We start from the raw sequence: 21,455 nt of genomic DNA, 5'->3' as shown, positions 1-21,455 counted from the left end.
CTACCATTCTTTGTTTTATAGGCTAAACAAAAAAATTTTTATGCCAAGGCCATATTTTCGTAATGAACTATCCACATGTAATAAACCATGTGTGCTTTGGTAGGAGGCCTACTACTAGGGGCATTAAATAATCTCGAAGGTGGTGTAAAGGGCTTAGTTGGTTTGTCTATCTCTTGTGTCTTCTGTGGTTTTGGTTGGGGCAATTCTGTTTGGGGATTTAGAGGTATAGGTGGGGGTTTTATTTAGGGTGACGTTTTTACCTCAAGTGTGAAAGAATACTCGACAAGAAAATCTACTAGAGCCTAGGCCTTGATGGCCTTCCTTGGCTTGTATTCAATGTGGAACTCACTTAGCTCAACACTTTATTTCATCATTCTTCTTGAAGTGACAATCTTATGCAAGACCTCTTTAAATGGCTGGTCAATTAAAATAACTATGGCATATGTCTCCTAAAAGTATTATCGTAATCGACCAATTATCATGACCAACGTTAATGCTATCTCCTTCAACCTTGTATAATTAACCTTTTCATTTTCCAAAGCTCTGCTAGTGTAATACACTGGGACTTGGTTTCTATCTTTTTTTTTTTACCAATATTACTACCATCGTTTCATCAAAAGCTACGAAATATACATATATGGGCTTATCGAAAATAGGGCTAGCGAGCAAGGTGGTGAATAGAGATATTGCTTAAGTTTTTTAAAGACTTTTTGACACTACTCAGTCTATTTAAACTTAATGGCACTTCAGAGAACTTTGAAAAATGCCAATCACTTGTCTGCCTACTTGGACACAAACATGTTGAGGGCTACCACTTACCTTGTCAGTCTTTGTATCTTCTTAGTAGTACATTAGGGTTCATGTCTAAGATGGCAATCACTTTTTTAGGGTTCACCTCAATCCTTCTATTAGAAACCATGAAGCCCAATAACTTTTCTACCTTCACACCAAATGTACACTTGATAGGTTTAATTTCATATTGTATCTTCTCAAAATGGTAAAGGCTTTTACTAGATCATGTATATGTTGTTCTAATAAGAAGCTTTTCATCAACCTATCATATATATACACCTTTAGATATCTCTTGATTTGGTCTTTAAAAATCTTATTCACTAATCTCTGGTAGGTGTCCCATGCTTTTTTCAACCCAAAAGGGCATCATTGTATAGCAAAATAAACAATCCTCAGTGATAAATAATGTTTTCTCATAATTTGCCCTTGCTAAATTACTTGATTCATTCAAGGGTAAACTTTCTCTTCTTCTACTTAATCGGTTTGGCAACTAGGTCTACATTCAGGTGATGAGTGATAACACACTCATTAATACCAGCTATATTCATCACAGACTATGTTAATACATCAATATTTTTTTATAAAAAAAAATGCATAACATACCCATTAACTTAGCATCTAATAAAAAACCTACTTGAATGTTGAGGTCTAAGTTTGGAGGGTAGTATACTAGTATAATTTGCTCAACCAGGTGAGCTTTAGATTACCTGGTCTCATCTTTTATGTCCAGACTATTTATGCTCAAAGTTTAGGCTAAAGTTAAGTTAATGACATGGATTGATAGGGAAGGATATATTTTAGGGTCTTCTGTGAGTAGAGGTAGGATAGGTTGGTGGTTTGATCTTTTTATGGGTGAGTTAGAGGCTCAAAAGATGACATTGATGAGTTGTCACCTAATTTATTTTCATGTATCCTACACCAGTTGGGGTAGGAAATTTAACCTTCAAAAAATAAATGGTAGTCACCATCTTTGCCTTTTTCATTAATGGCCTACCAAAAATAATGTTATAAATAGAGGGATGATCAACCATAAAAAAGTCTGCTAGTGTTGTCAATGTATGCTCACCATTTTTCATTATAACTGACAAAGTAATAAACCTTTTCACTACAATGGGTTGATTGGCAAACCCAAAAATAGGCTTTGATGGCCTCAAATCTCCATCTATAAACCTTATTTGCTCGAAGGCCTAATATTGAATCAAATCCACTACATTACCATTATCCACCAATATTTTTTAGACCTAGTAGTTGGCTATTATTGCTGTGACCATTATGAGGTCATTACCATTATCTACCAGTATGTTGGTATCATATTCTAAAAGTTACACTTGCCAATGTTCAACTTTTTACTTCTTAGGTGCAACATCAATGGCCATCAAGCTGGGTAAATGAGACTTACACTTAGATTTATTGTTTGTCTAATCTTCAGTGGCCCCTATAATAACATGAATAACCCTTTGGGTTATGTTTTTCCCAGCAACTTTGTCCTATGAAGCCTTTTCTATTTTGTAAGATGAGCCCTTGCCTTGTTGGCGAGTAGTTTGTTCGTATTTTTAGCGAAGTAGAAGTTGTTAACCTATGGGGTAGGTTGGGTGTTAATGAAGCCCTTTAATCTTTCAATCTTTTTCTAGAAAGCTATGCACTCATCAATGGAGAGCTATCCGATTAAATGATAGCTGCAATGTTTTTTTCTTATATAAAGGTTGGTTATCTGAGCATCTGGCAAAGGCCTCATTTAATTAGGTATTTGGGTAGAATTTTTTTTATGGCGTTCAAGGTTTTATTTTGGTTTTGGTGTTGGTTAGACTATGCTTAGAAACTTTTGTTCTTATTGTTGTTATTATGCCATTCTTTTATTCTTTACTAGTTAGGGGCTTAGCGGTTATCATAAAACCATTGGCTCGGTGAATCTATCCACCTACTTTTACCTCACAAACATTCTTAGCATTGTTCATGTTATTCTACCCTATCAGCAACCCTAATCTCTTCTGCTTTCTACTTTAGCAAAATTTTAGGCCCTTTCATACAGTTGGTGTAACTGTTCTAGTTTGTTCTCAATTAATGAGTACTTGTGATGGTCATGCCTTACCCTAAAGGTAAAGGCTTGGATGGCCCACTCAATGTTCAGATTCATAATCTCCAGAATGATTACATTAAACCATTTTAAATATTACTATAAAGTCTTTTCAAGTTTTTTTTCATGGTTAACAAGCTCGCAAATGAGCATTCAACAGCCTTACTACTTAAAAAATGTGCCAAAATTATCTGTTTAAGGTATCAAAACTATTTATAATAGTAGAGACTATAAAGTAGAACCATGTTCTGGCTCTTTCATACAAGGTGGTGAGGAAAACCCTACACTTCATCGCATCAGACACACTATGCAAGTTCATAATGGTTCTAAAGTAGTCTAGGTGATCTTTTAGGTCGGTGGTCTCATTATACGTATCTTTTGGTAGTTTCAGAGAGAAGGGGATGTCGACTTATCTAATGGTGGGTGGGTCTAATGGGAATGTCATCCTTGAGTCACTAGAAATCTTTGTTTTTCTTTTTTTTCAAGTCAGCTATCTCTTTGCACAATGTAGCAATTTACGCAACTAGTTTATTATCTAGGTTAGGGTTTACATGAGCTTGACTTTATGTAAGGTTTAGTATGGTAAGGTCATTATGGTAGGTACTATCTTATAGTGTTTGAAGGTAGGTTTCTTTAAGGAAGGTCAAGTTTTGTAGTGGCAGTGGTTCTCTAAAATAAGAGGTTGAGTTTTCTCTAGGGTGAAATCATTCATAAGAGTGTTGTTGAGTAGATTATTAGTACTACTGAAGCAGTTTTTGTTGAGTGGTTACCTGAGCATTTAAAAGTTGCATTTGAGTCATAAAGGCTTGGTAGAAATTTGATGGAGGTTGTTGCAAATTAGGTTGATATGTTGAAATTTATGGCATTGCAAGTGAGACATATATGGTGAAAGTTACAAAAGGAATGTATTGGCCACTAACTAGCATTAATGGTTTGTGAAAAGGGAATTTGTGTTATAGGTAGTTAGAAAATAAGATTTGAAGGTTCATTTGTAATGGTGTGAACCAATGGTAATGTTACATTTGGAAATAGAACTTTCATCAAATTCTAGTAAAAACCTGAAGGTTATGTGGCCCAGGCATTTATTGACAATGGATTATTTGGAATGGAGAATTCCAATAAGGTAGGTTCGATGATGGGATTTTAGGGGAGTTGGTAGCAAAGATACTGCATTAGTAATAGCTACAAGGTGAGTAAAAGCATTAATGGTTGGAGTTAAGGATTCAGAGAAATGTGGTTGATAAAACATGGTTGTTACTTCCTACAAATAACGCCAATTATTGATGGTGTTTTTAAGTTGTCTTAGTTGGAAAGAAGTAAGGTGAGGTTAGAGGGAAAACAATTAGAACATATAGCCAAAGAACATAGTCAGGATGAACAGAAGTTGTTACTCAAAGGCACGCTTTGATGCTTAAGTTAGCATTATATCTGAGGTAAGGAAAGAACGAAGAAAAAAAGGAAAGAAGTGAAAGTGGTGAAGTGTGCAGAGGAAGTTTCAACAGAAAAAAAGCTCAAAGTGTGTAGTAGGGTTCACTTTTGTGTACTTGGTCTTCTAATTACCTTATATATGATACCAAGAGGCAGTGACCTAATTGGGATAGTTGATAGTTGATGGGATGTCTACGTAGAGCTTGATAAGGGTCTACATTGGTATATGTTGTCGCATTTAATGATCCCAAATAAGCATGGGTTGTATTTAATAGTCTCAAGCAAGTTGGATGCCAAGCAGTCAATTCTAAAGTGACTGTCTTGATAGGTTATTAATGGGGCCTTGGGTGAGTGGTTCTTTTGGTGATGAGCAAGCCATTTCTTTAGAGCTAGTGATGTGGCTATCTAGGCCTGCCTTATTTTGGGTGACCTCAAGGTATAAATATGTTGACCAAGTCTTGATCAAGTTAACCGTTGACCAGTTGACTTAGGCGAACATAATTATGTAAAAAAATTTTTGAATGATTTACTATTTTCAAGAAGAAACCATAATATCAAACAACCAAAATCTTTAATTTAATACAAAATCCTAAATTTAGAGAGACGTAAAAAGAACGAAAGAACATAAGCCAAAAGCTTATCAATTAACGAATATCATCCATTACAAAATGAAGTTGGCATCATGAGAAGAGCAGTAGCAACCAAAACAAGATTTAAATGGCCCTGACTTTTTACAAATTGATTGCCTACCTTTTTTAGTTTTATTTTGTTGTTTTGTGCTTTCTAGTTGGGACTAACACATTTTTTATGTTTATTGTTATTTACTTACATATTCTTACTAAAAAAAAAAAGGTTTGAAGAGTAGGATTGAGGGAAAATGAGAAATTTCATAGCACCTAATATGATAACCCATGCTACTACAAATTAGGGAGAAAGATAAAAAGAATTTAGAATCAATAACATAAACAGAAAAAGAAAATAAAGAAATTGAGCAAAAAAGGTTATATAAGAAATTTAGAGGCATCTTTTTTAATAGAAGGCTAATTGGGTATAAAGTTTTGATGATGCTTTCATCACTATTAAATGAGTCTTGTGAATGGTAATGATTTTGTTGAAATGGATATTTTTCTCATTTTAAAACTTTCTCAACAGTTCTTTTTAATTTATTATGAAGATTGAAGAAAAATCATACCTTTATAAGAGTAGATGGATCTTCAAAGATGGCATCCATGAGGTCTTTTATTTTTTGAAAAGAAATTATAAAGAGAATATGAAGACTTTATCAAGAAGCAATGGGTTTTTCATTTTTCATGTACGAAAGCCTTTATTAATTTTTTTTTGTTGACCAAAGAAAATGTATTAAAGAAGAATATGATACTTACATGTTTACAAAAAAGAAAGAGATAGAGAGGATGGAGAAGGTAGGTGAGTTGGAATTACCATGTTAATTTGGAATCCAATTATACAATTTAACCTGCTTTTCAGAATAAAGTTTGAATGTTCCTTAGTTAAAGAAATAAGATCACAAAGTATATTGGTTTGGGAAAAAACTTAGCATTTATGATCCCTAAAATTTAGGCTAAATTCTAATTTGGTCTTTAATCTTCAAAAAGTTTTAATTGGATCTTCAATTACCCAAACGCAAACCAATGTAGGGTCCATTTAAATTGATGGTAAGATTAAAAATATTGATGTCGGTGAGATTAAAATTAGTGATTGGATATGTGTTTGTTTACAAATGCAATGGTAATGATAAAGTGAATTGTAATGAGAAGAAAAAATGACCATTAAGGGCATTAAATTCAATTTTGTGTATAATAAAAATTTTAAATTAATTTTCATTTATAAAGTTAATAAATAATTAAAAAATTTTAAAATTATTTTTATATCAAATAATAATTTTGTTAAAAAAATTGATAATAATATATTTACACAAATTAAAATTTAACAAAGTAGTATTCAATTAGTTATTTTTTATATTTATTTAAAAAATAATATTGAACATATGAAATATAAAAAATAAAAATAAATGAATTAAAATATAAATACAAAATATTTAACTAAAATATAAAAAATAGGGGAATTTTAGTAAAAAGGTTTAATGTAGTGGCTAAGAGGACCTTTTTCCTTTAATTCAAAATTAGTGCTCCAGTGTAGTTGGCCATTGCACTGATTATTACCTAAACAACTTTAAATGGTGCAATTGCATAAAAAAGTGCTAAAACGCAATGTAGCAAGGCAAGTATTAAATTCAAATGCTATAGTAGTACCTCCAACTACAAAATCGTTTAATTTGACAAAAAATACTAGATGGCATGACATAATAGGTGGAATTAAAAAAAAAGATATTTGAAAAAAAACATTTGTTTCGGGTGAAAAAGAAAGAAATTTGGAATAAAAACCCTTTCTATTTCATGTGAAAAAGAAAAGAAACTACTTGAGAAAAAAACAGAACAAAAAGAAGTAAAACTGAACTAGTTCCATTGAACTAACAACTCGTGTATAAACCATCTTTACATAACCAACAATCCAACAATCGTATAATTTGTTGATATAGTTAAATTAGAATTTAAGTTTTTCAAATTTGATACATCATGATAATTTTTTATAAAAGGCCCGTGACCAATTCACTCACTTAAATCACATGATCCTTTAAAAGAACACTATGACATATCATTTTTATTAAATAGCATAAATATTATATTTAATTTTATCTTAAATTTATTTTTTTTCCTTTTTTTTTCCTTTAGTCCTTTTTTTTCATTTTATCTCTTTTTTTTTTTTAGAAAATTATCTATTTTTTCTTTTTCTATCGAACCAATAAACTAGAAAAAATAGATTAAGGTAATCTTGCCAATCTTATATAAGATGGAGTCTCCGTACCAAGTCATATTTAACACACACTACAACAATATGTTATTGCAAGGCTAGAGATGTGCCCATGTTACTCATCGATCCTTAATCATGAAATTCTTCCACATTAATGAAATTCTTTTTTCTTTCACTTCCTTTGCATTTAAATGAAACTTTTTTTTAATTAATTCACACATCATACTAAATATTGGTTTGTCGATCAATATCTTTTTTAGTTTTTTTTTTTTTTTTTTATCTTTTTAGGTAGTTTTGATATTTGAATTTGACTATTTAAGAAGGAGATTGAAAAGTGTATCAAGTTCAGTGGGAGATGAAATTTAACAAATGAATATTGAGATTTTAAGAAGTGAATTCTTTTGGGTAAAACTTTAAGAGGAATTCAAAGGTAGAATTTTAAAATCTGGATAATTATCTGTTCAAAATAAAGAGTTATGTATGCATAAACATATAATTTTAGGTAAAGAGTTATGTTTGTAAAAATAAACATATATTTAAATTATATTATAAAAACTCATGATTTTATGAAAAAAAAAAATACAAAAACAACTTATTAGAACACTCCTCCAAATCATTCTTAAATTTTTTCTATAATGTTTTACTGTAAAAATTCTTTATAAAAGTTCAATAATCTTGTTATATACCGATGAGTGCTCAATAGATTGATTTTTTCAATACAAATGTAGCCACTCATAAGGTTTCATTATATCCTAAAGCTTTATTGCTTTCAATTTTTTTGCACATTTAATAAATAAATTATATGATGAAGGTAAAAAAAATCTCAACAAAAGTGACAGTGTTACACACATTAGAGCATTTCTTCAAATTTTTAGAGTTTTTCTAAAAACTGTATTCTAGATATTTCCAGAAATTGTTTTTACATTTATAATTTATTAGTTAGCTTCCAAATTTTTATATGTAAACCCAAGACTTATTTATGATATTAGGATGATATTTTTGTTACTTTTTAAATAAAAAGGTTAAATATAAAAATGGCCCATGAACTGGATATTTTCTATCAAATTAGTACTTAAAGAAATGAAATTGTCATTGGTACTCAAACTTTCATTTCATAATCACTTTGGTACTTTGGACTAACATCTTTAATTTACTTGTTGCCATGACATGAATATCCAATAAGTATTAACACATGTTAAAAAAGTCTAGTAAAAGTCATGCCATCAATTGCCACATCAACATTAAATAAAAACTTTTAAAATTTCTAAAAAATTCAAATAAATTTTTTTTAAAAAAAGTTAGAAATATTTTTTAAAATATATAAAAAATTAAAAAATATATAAAATATTTTTAAAATTATAAATATTAAAAAAAAAAACTTAAAAGAATTTTAAGAAATTCAAATTTTTAATAAAATCCAAAAATTTTTTAAAAAAAATCTTAAAATTTTAAAAAATTATGAAAAATTAAAAAATTTTGAAAAGTTGAAATATTCTCAAAATTTTTGAAAATTTTAAGTTTTTATAATTTAATAATTTTTTTATAATTTTTAAAAAATTATTTTGATTCAAAAAAATTATTTTTTTTAGAATTTTTTTAAAAATCTTTAAAATGTTTTAAAATTTTAAAAAAATTCTTTTAATTCTGATATAACAATTGATGATATGACGCTAATTGAACTTTTTTAATATGTGTCAGTATTTTATTAAATATTTATGAAGCGTCAATAAGTTGACTAATAATAATAGTTTTATATACCAAAATGGTTGTGAAAATGAAAGTTGGAATATTAAATTGACAAATTTATTTTTTTAGATACTAAATTGATAAAAAAAGTATATAATTTAGGAGCCATTTTTATATTTAATCCAATAAAAAACTAGAATGAGTTTCTAAAAGTTTCAATAGAATTTTTTTTTATTAAAACCCTAAGAGATGATAAAATAAGAAAATAAAAGAGGATTTTTAGTAAAAAAAAAATTTCTTTATGTTTAAGCAAAAAAAAGCTTTCGATTTTTTTAATTTTTAATTAAAAATAATTGACAAATGATGAGTTAAAACATAAAAACCTTTTTCTATAATTAATAGTTACATTGAGACCTTCGAGAGCTTTCAAACTCTTAAGAAAAGATGATTTAAGTTTCATAATGATCATACTCAAATGTCTTGGTGTTTTTATTGAAGGAAAATATTAAATCTTTCATAAAATTTCAAAATCTTTCATAAAATTGTACAAATTCAGTTTCAAACAATCATTCTAAATCCTTGAAGTGATAGCAAGAAAGTATAATATATAATCACAAGAAAATACTTTGAGAAAAATGTTATATGCACAAGGGACTACCTTATAGATGCTCGATTCAATCTTATCCAATTAGATCTTATTAGTGATTGGTTGAAATCAATAGTTAGAAGGGTATGGGGGAGATAGAGCGATGAGAAAGAAAGAAAAAGATTATAAAATTTTTTATTTTAGATTTCAAAAACGAAAATTTTATTTTTTCAAATTTTATTTTTACCTTTAAAATTTTCTTTAAAATTTTTTTAATTTTAAAAATATTTTTTTATTTTATAAAATTTATTCTTTTATTTTTCAAATATAAAATTTATTAGTTTAAAGATTTTCAATTTTTAACTTTAAAATAGTTTTATCTATTTTCCTTTTTTAAAATATTATTTTTTATTTTTCAAAAGTAAAATTTTATATATTTTTATATTTTTTAAAATTATGATATGTGGCATCATAAGTTTGACATGCTAATGCATGTGGGTGCCACATTTGATTAAAGTTGATGACATGGTAAATTTATGTCACCCACATCTTTTAATTGGTCAACGTCCATATCGTCGTTGAAAGTTAATAGTGTCAGGGGGCAGATACCATATTCATTAATGGAACCACGATATAGAAATTATATTAAAGATTTTTAAAGAATTAATATTATGAATACCTTTAAAACATAATAAAATATTTAATGTAATATTTGCACTTAAAAATTTTTTAATATGGTATTAAATTATAAATTTATTAATTAATATGATATTTATTTTTAACATGATTAATTATAAATGATTACATATGATAAATAAATAATTTTTTAAATATTATATTATTTATCAAATTTATAATTTAGATATTATATTAAAAAATTTTAAAATTTAAAGATTACATTAAATATTTCATTATAATTAAAATATATTTATGATATTATTTTATTTTAAAATAAAAATATCACATTAAAATTTTACTATAATTCAAAAATCGAATATGACATTATCGTTTTCTCACTTAAAAATTTAAATAAAAAAATTTTAGTGATCCAAAATACTAACAAACCAAATAAACCCAACAATCACCATGTAAATCCAAGGGATATTTGACTTATAATTTTTGTCATTATAATCTTATAATTATTTAATTATAATAATTTTAATTTTTCTCATTATAATCTTATAATTATTCAATTATAATAAAAAAATTATGTATAAATTCATCATTTAAAAACATGAATTTCATAAAAAATCTAAATAAACTCATATAACTTTAAATTATAATAATTATAAATGGCATACTCCCGTAAACCCAAACCCAACCCAACCTAATTCCACAACTGAAAAAATAAAACCCTAATTTCTCAACGTATCCCTATTTCTCGATTTTAGTTTCTTTGATAACCATTCCTTGACTAATGGCTTAGTTGAAATTATATATATATATATATATATATATATAAAAGTAGTAGAAACTTATATTTTGCAAAAAACATCGAAAATATCCAATAAAATAAAATGAGCTCAAAGAAAAGCAGCTAATGGTCACGTGTCGTTTCCCTTTAGGATTTTGACTCGGCGTAGCTACCGGAGAGAAACAAAAAGCTCTTTTGTTCCCTGGTATATTGGCGATCAACCCAACATTTATTTATTGATTTCAATTATTGCAAAAAAATTTCAAATTTCAACAAAAATATTTAAAAAAAAGGGGCTAAAATTTGCCATTTCATTTGCTTTTGCATTTGAGTTTCATTTCACACCGCTCTCTCCAGCATTTCCCTTTCTACAACAAATGAAAAAATAAATAAATAAATCATTCGTTAAAAAAACCTAAATTTTGTATCCCAGCCTCCCTCTCCAAACAAGAAAAAAAGGGATAAAATTGTTCGGGAGAAAATAGAAGAGAGATGAAACATAGATCGAAAACGAATCCAAAACCTAATATCCGAAGCGCCGTGTTACAATCCTAATCCCCAACGATTCACGGATTGGAATCAACCGATCTTACCGGTTTTATTTGTTTATTATTTTCACGACCGTACGGTCAGTGGTGAAGGTCAAGGGGAAGGGGGGATCAGGTGATCGGACGGTGGAGGAGAAGAGAGGATGCCGTCACAGGGAGACATAGACCGTCAGATCGAGCATCTGATGGAGTGTAAGCCGCTGTCGGAGGCGGAGGTGAAGGCGTTATGCGAGCAGGCTCGAGCGATACTGGTGGAGGAATGGAACGTGCAGCCGGTGAAGTGTCCGGTAACGGTTTGTGGAGATATTCACGGACAATTTTATGATCTAATAGAGCTGTTTCGGATAGGAGGCAATGCGCCTGATACTAATTATCTCTTCATGGGAGATTATGTAGGTCAGTTAGTTACTTTGCTTCTTGATTTGATTCTCTTTTTTTTTTTTTAACTTTTTGTCGGATTATTTGAAATTTGATGTGATCGATTTAAGAGTAAGGCGGTTTTTCTTTTTCTTTTTTGCTATTGTGAAGAATATTTGGTGAATTTATTTCGGTCTCTGTAGCTGAATATGTGTGGTTTGCTTTTTGATTTGCTATTTTTCATCATATATTCATATTTCATTTATTTTATGTGAAAATTTTGTGGATTAATTGATGGAGTGTCATATGATCGGATCTGTAGGTACGGACCTTTCCTGGAGAGCATATCACTTACAATGATTGTAGTATAATTAACCAATCACAATATATAATCATGTAAGGTTCATGAAAATTTTATATGGAATCCACGTTTATAAGTGGTGAACCCCTACATAAATCTTTATGTTATTCGAATAATTGTAGCATTGTAGTAAAAAAAATTGTAGGTGATATGCTTCCCCTTTCCTGGCTTGACTTTAAATTTTAAGAGACATTGGTTATCTTCATATGTTGATAAATTGGTGGATTATTATATTTAAATTGTATCAATTTCAATGGTTACATGATCTATTGTCATGTTACTAAGTTTGCCATAAATTTACTATTTAGTATTGCTCCTTAGATGCTTAAAACTACTGAGAATTTGGGGAGCATATCACCTACAATCATTGCACTGCAATTAACCAATCATAATTCAGAACTGTGAGGTCCATCAAAATTTTATAGGGAGCCTACACTTATAAGTAGTGGTGCCTACATAATTCATTATTGTGATTGGTCAATTTTAGGGTTGTAGTAAAAAGAATTGTAGATGAAATGCACCTGAGAATTTGGGTTGGCAATGGTCTAAACTGTTGGTCTATACTTGCCCAGCTTGGTCTAAACTGTTGACAACTGTGCTCTGTTAGTTCCTTACCTCTGAGGGAGAGTAGTTGTATTTTCTCAAATCTATGAGACCAAATTTTTGTTGCGGTTAAGTTAGGACATGTGCCTCTTTTCAGGGGATTTTTCTATGAATATATTTGCCATTATGTGTGTCAATTATTATATGCATTAAGTTGTAGCTACCTAGTCTAAGCTTTTAGATGTTTGAGGGGTGTGAGATGTGGGTAGAAATTAGTTCATTTTATTGTGCTTCCTATTAATCAAATAATATTGCTGCTATTTGCAGATTTATATTTATGAATGGAATGGGATTTCTTTTAACCTTAGCTTCATATGTGCAGATCGTGGTTACTACTCAGTTGAGACTGTCACACTTTTAGTGGCCCTGAAAGTCCGTTATAGAGATAGAATCACAATTCTTAGAGGAAATCACGAAAGCCGACAAATAACACAAGTGTAAGACCTTTTCACCTACCTTTCACCTTTCTTCTAGTAATGACATAGCATACACTGACAAAGAAAACAACATTTAAGCTTTGCTTGGTAGTAAGGGGGGAAAGGTGTAAGAATGAAAAGGTTGTTAATCCAGTGGTTAAGTTATGAAGTAGGAAAATTGTTACAAAACTTAACCATTGGATGGAAAAGTTTTCCATCCTTATCACCAAGCAAAGGTTTCATTCTTACTTTCGAATACCAGCTAGTATCTTTATTGCTTGTTTGGCCTTTATTGAGTTGAGTGACTTAAAAAGTCCCCTGCTTTATGAAGAGCAATGTAATGTTAAACACAGATAACAGTGATGCATTCTTTCTAAAATAATTTTCAAAATGTGTTCTGTGTTTTATTTAAATTGGTTCAGTCTTATGTTGCCTGTTTCCCCTACTATTTTGAATTGTTATGCCCTTTCAGAAATTAAAAAAAAAAAAACGAAAATCTTGTTTTCCGTTTGTCGCATATTAAATCTCCATTTTGGAAGTTGTTGTGAGTTCTGTTCCCTTCAAGGCTGAAGATATGATTCTACCTGCCCATGGGGAAAGGTGACAACTGTTCTCCACATATTATGATTAGTTATCCTTCCATATATTTTAAGCATTTTGCGTAGGACAAGAAGAAAATTAATTTGGCTTTAAAATTATCCAATAGTGCTGTTGGGTGGATAATTATTCTGCTATTGATTGGGTAATCATTCAGTAATCTCTGACCTGTTTGATTTTTGTGATTTGTGAAATAATTTATGTAAATTTGGTGTTGCTTAACTGATTTGTATATGTTGGTAATTGAGCAAGTTTAGTTGATCATTCTTCTTGGAGTTATTTCTTATATTTGACAGAGTGACTAATGCTATTTTAATATTTCAGTGGTAGGATTTAACATATCTAGACTCTGCATGTGAGTTTATGCATGCATGGATGACAGAGGGGGTTCTTGTTTTGATTAATAAAATCCTTCATGCAACAAATCAGAATGATTATTTGATAGTTAGCAAATTATTATTGGCAATACACAATGTTTTGATGATATGCTCTCAATTTAGTCTTGCAGGAACATGATATGCAAGGAACATGTTTCTAATAATTTTTAGCATGGGGGCCAAACCACCTTGCACTTGTGATGTCAAACCCACTCTCCCCCCCTTTTCCCTTTTTAATATGCTTTTCAGTTCTTAAGTTTCTTTATTTTGACCCCCTCCCCACCATACCTTTTTTCTTCCCTGGTTCACTTTTCTCAGCATGCTTTTCATTTCTTACTTTCTTTATTTCCAATCGGAGAAAACAATATAGCATGTCTATTTGGATGCTGCCTAAAGGCTTATTTAACCAATTTGCTGATTCTGCTCAGTCACATTTATAACTCTTGTTGAGTATTATACTTGTGTGAAAAGACATGATTGGTAAGTGTCATGCTCCTTATTCCTGCTGGGTGTCTAGTATTACAAGATGAAATTGATTTACATGAATTTGAGCTGAGTTGAATCTGATTAGGATGATTATTCAACTTTCTTAACATTAAAATCACACTAACTAAAGCCTTGGAAAGGCCTGTGGCTGACATGCCATGGCTGAAGCAATGCATAGATAGAGATAAGGATGTCAAAATTGACATTCGCCACTAGTTACAAAGATCAGGTGACCCAAGAAAAGGGCAATTATATTGGTGTTTGATTTATAATACAGAATTTTGAGAAATCATAGGAGTTTGATTATTAGTATTTAGAACTTGCTCACATTGTATGATGAGGCGTATGGGGTTGCTATATTATTGTATTTCTAAAGGTTTGATTCCCCTCCCCCCCCCTCTTTTTTCAGGTATGGTTTTTATGATGAATGCTTGAGAAAATATGGAAATGCCAATGTATGGAAGTATTTTACCGACCTGTTTGATTATTTACCACTCACAGCTCTTATTGAGAGTCAGGTTTCACTTTAACTCATATCAGACTGTTTAAGTTGATTATCATCATGACAGCTTCTGACAGCCATAGATTTTTGACATCACAGATCTTTTGTTTGCATGGAGGACTTTCACCATCTTTGGACACGTTGGACAATATTCGAGCATTGGACCGTATACAGGAGGTTTGCATATAAGTTATTCTCTTAACTTTTGTTAATCACCTTTATTCTTGTCCAAGTGGGTACTGGTAATTTGCCATGTACTTTGAATCTTTTAAAATCAATTAAAAGCATGAAGAGTTTGTTAGATTATGAATGATAGGACAGTTGAGAAAATGGCCAACAATTTGGATCTTAGTATTAAAATTTATCATTTCTTTTGGTGTCAAGGGTGCCAATGGAATTTTGTAGTTAATTTGCGTTAGATCTTTAATGCATTATTTTGAAAATTTATGATCTTCATTCATTATTTGGACGTTTTGAATGTATAATATGGTATTTTGTGGATTTATTCATGGGCAGGTTCCCCATGAAGGACCAATGTGTGATCTTTTGTGGTCTGATCCTGATGACCGCTGTGGATGGGGTATATCTCCACGTGGTGCTGGTTATACGTTTGGACAAGATATTGCTGCTCAGTTCAACCATACAAATGGTCTCACTCTGATTTCACGAGCCCATCAGCTTGTCATGGAAGGATACAATTGGTGTCAGGTGTGAAACCCAAAGGAAACAGTTTAGCCTTGTTTTTTAATATGATTTGCTTTTATATATATTGATTATTTATTATGTGCTTTCCTTCAGGAAAAAAATGTGGTTACTGTCTTCAGTGCTCCAAATTATTGTTATCGATGTGGGAACATGGCTGCAATTTTAGAGATTGGGGAGAATATGGACCAGAATTTTCTTCAGTTTGATCCAGCACCCCGGCAAGTTGAACCTGAAACCACACGCAAGACTCCTGATTATTTTTTGTAAGATATATATATATATATATATATATATATATATATATATATACACACACTTCTGCTAGCTGTTTCTAGCTCCCCGTTTGCTGATGTATCACTGTAGATGTATCTTGGAAGCGAGAGGCTTTTTTGTTGTTTTAAGTTAAGGTTCATCGACAACATCATTCTTTGATTTGGAGTTTGTCTTGCTGCTTTGTTGATGTGCTCAGGAATCACATAGCAGTACTGATGAAGGCCCCAATGGCCTGTTATCTTGTATATTTCTCACAGGAAGGAATCTGCAATGACATGTTACATCTTGTTCTGTAATTTTGCACTTTCAAGATAGAAAGTAGGATCCCTTTTTTATTTTTTATTTTTATTTTTATTTTTTTCAGAGAGGTTGTGTCACATCTTTTTGTTTGGCTCCCTTGAATTACAGAAGGAAATTTGAAAGACACCAAGGCTTCTATAGGTAACCAGAAATTGGCTTCCTGAAGAAAATATTTTCCGTGGAAGATATATTTTTAGATAATTAAATATTTTTTGGTGTTTGGATGACACTGGATCACGTTATGAAGAAATATTTTTCACCATTGGTTAATCTTCAAAATGTTCTGATGTTTAGAGCAAGTTTGCAACTTGAACTGCCCACCAAAACAGGAGTCTGTGAGCTGTTGGTTTTGAAAAAGGTTCGTGTTGGATCTGATGGATCTTTTTGAAGGTGACTATGGCATGGAGCTGGTAGTAGCTGGAAATATAATTTCTTTTGATTTGAGCATTGCACGAGTTGATGAGAATGATTTCGAGCTGAGGATGAAACTTACTTGATTTTGACGGATAGATTCTCGAGATCCTGGGTTCGAGGGCTATCAACAAATGCGGCATAAAATAGGAAGGCAAAAACTAAGGGCAAAACGCAAGAAAAAGAAAAGCAAAAAAAGAGTGATTTGAAGCTGAAGCACAACTTGGATCTGGAGCAAGAGTTTAGCAGGAAAGGAAGATATGTACAAAAACAAAGGACGAGGGAAGGGAAAAAAAAAGAAAGTAAAGAATTAGAGATTTGTGGGTTTAATGGTGGCTGCTGGTGATGTTAGAAAGGGTTAAGATTTGAGAGGGCTCTGTGGATTTGTCAAGAAAAGTTGGGAGCAAATGTCAAGAAAAGTTGCGTGCAAAGAGTTATGTGATCGCGTGGAATATTTGTCTATCGTTGAAAAAAATAGAAGACAATTTCCACAAGTTGTTCTTTAGTTTTTGTTGACCAAAAATTATTTTTGGTTGACCATATCATTTTGGCCATTCCAAACATTAAAAAACACGGGAAATGACTTGGAGAAGTTATTTTCATTACCAAACAGAGCTCAAAATAAAACTTACACGAGTTGTAGTATGATTTCCGGCGTTGTGGATGAGGTCTCTATTACACCACTGAAAGCAATTTGAAAGAGTATAAAGTGAACATAGTATCCTGGTTTCTATTTTCTGGCCAAGTTCGGAATATGCTGAAGCAGACCAATCAAGAATGAAATTCCAATTTTTTGTCGGGCACTAGCTTATTCAAAGTCAAGTGTCAATCCATTTCCTGCTTGAAAGAAACAAAAAGATGTCATTCAATGGCGTGGTTCCAGTTCACAGATGCCTGATGGCACTCCATTGTGTAAGAATGCATTTTGTAGAGACTAATGCCTTTTTGTGACAAGTCCACAACATAAGCCAAGGATGCGCAAACAAAATTGCCACCTGCAAGAAAATAAAGACACAAACAGCAGAGCAATAACAAAGACTCACGGAATAAGAACAGAAGGAACAAGTTCAGAGTCGCATCTAAGCAGCTTTCTAGCGGAGCAGTATGAATGGAACTTTTTATCATTGCTTAATGACTAGAGACCGTCAGAACGTGTAAGCTTCGATCAATGATTGCAGGACTATCAAGAGTCAAATACACCATTACATTTGGGGAAAATCACTTTAATAATTTCAATGCAAGATGAAAAAAAAAGAAAAACAAATAAACAGTGAATGCTTTGCCGTTAATTCTATACTAAATTACTTCATAGTCCTCCGTTATCAACAAAGTCTGTTTTATATGAAAAGGCCTTCTAAATCAAAACCTATAGTAAGGCTGGATCCTCCCTGCTGCAACTCCTGGCATGGTAATGGTCTGCTTTCTTCTTAAGAACACAACTGAACAACTAACAAACAGCAAGCCAAAGATAATTCCCTGCACAGACCAGTTTGGAGTATATGCATCAGCAATGACATATAATCATCTAAGTACAAGCTGTTTATCTTCAATATCAGAACTAGCCTACATTTGGTTTACATGTGTGTCTGTCTGTGTAAGAATGAGAGCGTAATATGCTAATAAGTAACATCAGTCAGTCAGTTATCTCATAGATAGGGGCTTTTGGTTGACAATATGATTTGATGCACTCCGTTTTATAACTTCTAAATTAGACATATCAATCATAACAAATATAACTAGGGGTTTAATTTAAGGCTAGGGCTACACGGGTTCGGCAAGTTGTAGATTAATACAGGGCTAGCTGAAAAGTAAGAGAATGCCGGAGTATACTCAATCTACTATGAATTTTTTTTTTCAAATTTAAAGGAAGTAAAATAGTAACGGAGGTTAGCTTTTGTTCTCATTACACATTCGGCTTTTGTTCTCTAGAATTTTCATTGCTAAATGGGATTTCACGATTAGATACTCTTTCCAGGTTTTTGTTTATTTTCAGTCTTCGGAACATCATTGGTAATTTCTACACATTTGAAAGGTACACGATATCCTGTCTCACTGCATCGATATTTTTCGTCACTCTGGAGAACAAGTGGTACTCTAATTAAATCCCTCAAACAATTAAAAAAAAGGAAGTATAAGACCCCAAAGATTGCTGAGGCTGAATACCAAACAATCAAAACCCTAAATCCCTTGCGAAATATGACCAAATGTTGTCTAAACGTTATAAAAGATGTTAATAGGGCCTTCAATGGCTGTAATATATGGAGGCAATGACGTAACGGTAATATAACAGTTATTTTCAGATGTAAAGTGGTAATACCGAGAAAAGTTGAAAAATACATCACTGAATAGAAGCAAGAACATGGACTATGCAGCAAAACCTTTGAAATATCACATGAAGAATGTAAAGTAAGAAAATAGGTTTAGATTGAATGACTGCGTATATTAATTCTGTCACTGATTAAGTTCCTGCTGTCTTCGATTGGAAGTCTTCGCAATTATCGCAGAGAATGAATATCCTTCTTATGTAAATATACTTGTAATTTTATGGGCACTAGTATGTTACACAAAACTTATATGAAATTTTTAAGTGAAATTTGTAATTTTTTTTTAAAAAAATAATTTAATAAAAACTTTCATAAAACATCTTAACCAATAGATTAATAGAGTTAAATATGAAAATTAATAATATGTAAAAAAATTATTAAAAATATTATTTATAATTCAAATTTAATCAATACTTATTCAATGATAAAAATTCTATCACTATTTTTATTAAAAATATCTATCTAAAAATATACATAAAAAGTTATTAAAATTTTTTCAAAAATTACAAACTTAATCTTTGTAACGAGATTTTTTAATCTATCAATTTTGATTTTTAATTTTAGTTTTGATTTAATTATTTTTAATAAAAAATTTTACAAATTTGATATAAGGAATTTTATTGAAATCTTTCCCCTAGTATGTTAGTGTAGTACTAAACTCTTAGGTACAATGATCATGGATTAAACCCCAACAGCCTAAAATACCAAATATATATATAAGATAGATCCACTTACATTAATGTAAATATTACATACTTTTTTTTACCGTAGATTTAGATCAAAATAAATATTTTAACTCTTATATATCCATTTTAATCTAAAAATAAAAAAGAGTGCAACACTTAAATTAATATTCAATATGTCGAGTTTTTGGTGAAATATTCGATATGTGGAGTTTTTGGTCATCTATTGATCAGTCACAGATAGAATAGCAATAGGAAGAAAATGCTATACGAGAAAAACTGAATCGCCATACATGGAGAAAAGGACGATGATAAAATGAAATTGATGAGATGCCGCATCAATTAAATAGATTATCAGAAGTAGCACTTAAGTTGGTCTTTGACACCAAGAGAGATTCAGGTCTAATTTGGATTCAACTGTGGCATCAGTGCAATGAAATTTCTGCAGCATTTTGGTGCAATTGCACCATTCAAACTCATTTGGATATCACGAAGTACGGGGCAGTTGGATTTGTTTCACTTCACTAGACCCGTTTTTTGCACTGAACGTTAAGAGCCTGGACCATAATACCCTATTATTTATATTTTAATTCTTAAAATATCCCTCAAACTAAAAGTTTTTATTTTTTATTATTTGTTTTAAAGCTTTTATATTTAAATTAATTTATTTTTTTATATTTTATATTTCATATGTTCATTATTACTTTTTAAAAAATAATATGAATAATAGTTATAAGTATTATTTCTTTAAATATATCAATTTTAATATTTAAAATCCTAATTATTATTTTAATATAAAAAATGTGTCAATTTTTTTATTAAATAAATTTTTTAACATTTTAAATATATCAAGATATACATAAAAATATTTTATTAATAGACTTTTGGATTAAAATAAAAATTAATTATTTTTATATGAATAAATCTATTATTATCTTTTGAGAAATAACTACAATTTTAATCTTAAAAATATAATAGAAATATAATTTTAATAATTTTTAATAATTTATTATTTCATAAATTTAAATAGACAAAAAATGTTATTATATACAAATTTTAATATGATGTCTTTAATGATTATTTTCTCTTCTCACTACACTACACTACACTTTACCTCACCGCAACCTTTGCATTTGCATCCAAATATATATTTTACCACTGATTTTAATTTTACACTATTAAAAATATCTCTATTACCGATAAAATTTTACTGATAGAATTCTTTTGTCAGTAATTATTGTTGTATTATCAATGAAATATTGATAAAATAAATTGTAAAAAATTACTATATTATAATAATAATAATAATTATTATTATTATTATTATTATTTATTTTTGTTTTAATCTCTTTCCTTTCTCTCAATCACGATCATGATTTGGGAAATGAAAATCTGAATCTAATCTCATAGTCAAATTTTTTTAATGCTGAATCAAGTTTGAATAATTGACAAACTTAATCAGGACCAAATCAAAATCCTAAGATTATGCTTGGGTAGAATCCAATCTCAAGATTCAAGCTTGGGATTGATTCTGTCCATTTCTTAAATTTATTTTAAGGTTGCCTATAAATTGAACTAATAGACAACAGTGGGATAGAGATTACATAGTGAAAGTTTGGGAAATTTTAGCTGTTGTAACTTTGAAAATAGACATTTGGGTAGTAGGATTTTAGATTTTGATTTGGAAAATTTTTGGGAATACT

At 30.2% G+C, this 21,455-nt stretch overlaps 1 protein-coding gene across 1 annotated transcript; it reads left to right on the top strand.

Annotated features, from left to right (window-relative positions):
• Positions 1 to 11,029: 11,029 nt before the first annotated feature.
• LOC111281863 (serine/threonine-protein phosphatase PP2A catalytic subunit-like) lies at positions 11,030 to 16,460 on the top strand. The gene is made up of 6 exons (XM_022869605.2): positions 11,030 to 11,753; positions 13,001 to 13,115; positions 14,964 to 15,072; positions 15,156 to 15,233; positions 15,573 to 15,764; positions 15,855 to 16,460. The coding sequence occupies exons 1-6, from the start codon at positions 11,501 to 11,503 to the stop codon at positions 16,026 to 16,028; spliced, it is 921 nt and encodes a 306-aa protein (XP_022725340.1). The 5' UTR covers positions 11,030 to 11,500; the 3' UTR covers positions 16,029 to 16,460.
• Positions 16,461 to 21,455: the final 4,995 nt, after the last annotated feature.

Source organism: Durio zibethinus, chromosome 5, assembly GCF_047325235.1.
Source record: "Durio zibethinus cultivar Kanyao isolate XHJ-2024 chromosome 5, ASM4732523v1, whole genome shotgun sequence".
Classification (NCBI taxonomy): domain Eukaryota; kingdom Viridiplantae; phylum Streptophyta; class Magnoliopsida; order Malvales; family Malvaceae; genus Durio; species Durio zibethinus.
This window is presented reverse-complemented; position numbering and strand designations above follow the sequence as displayed.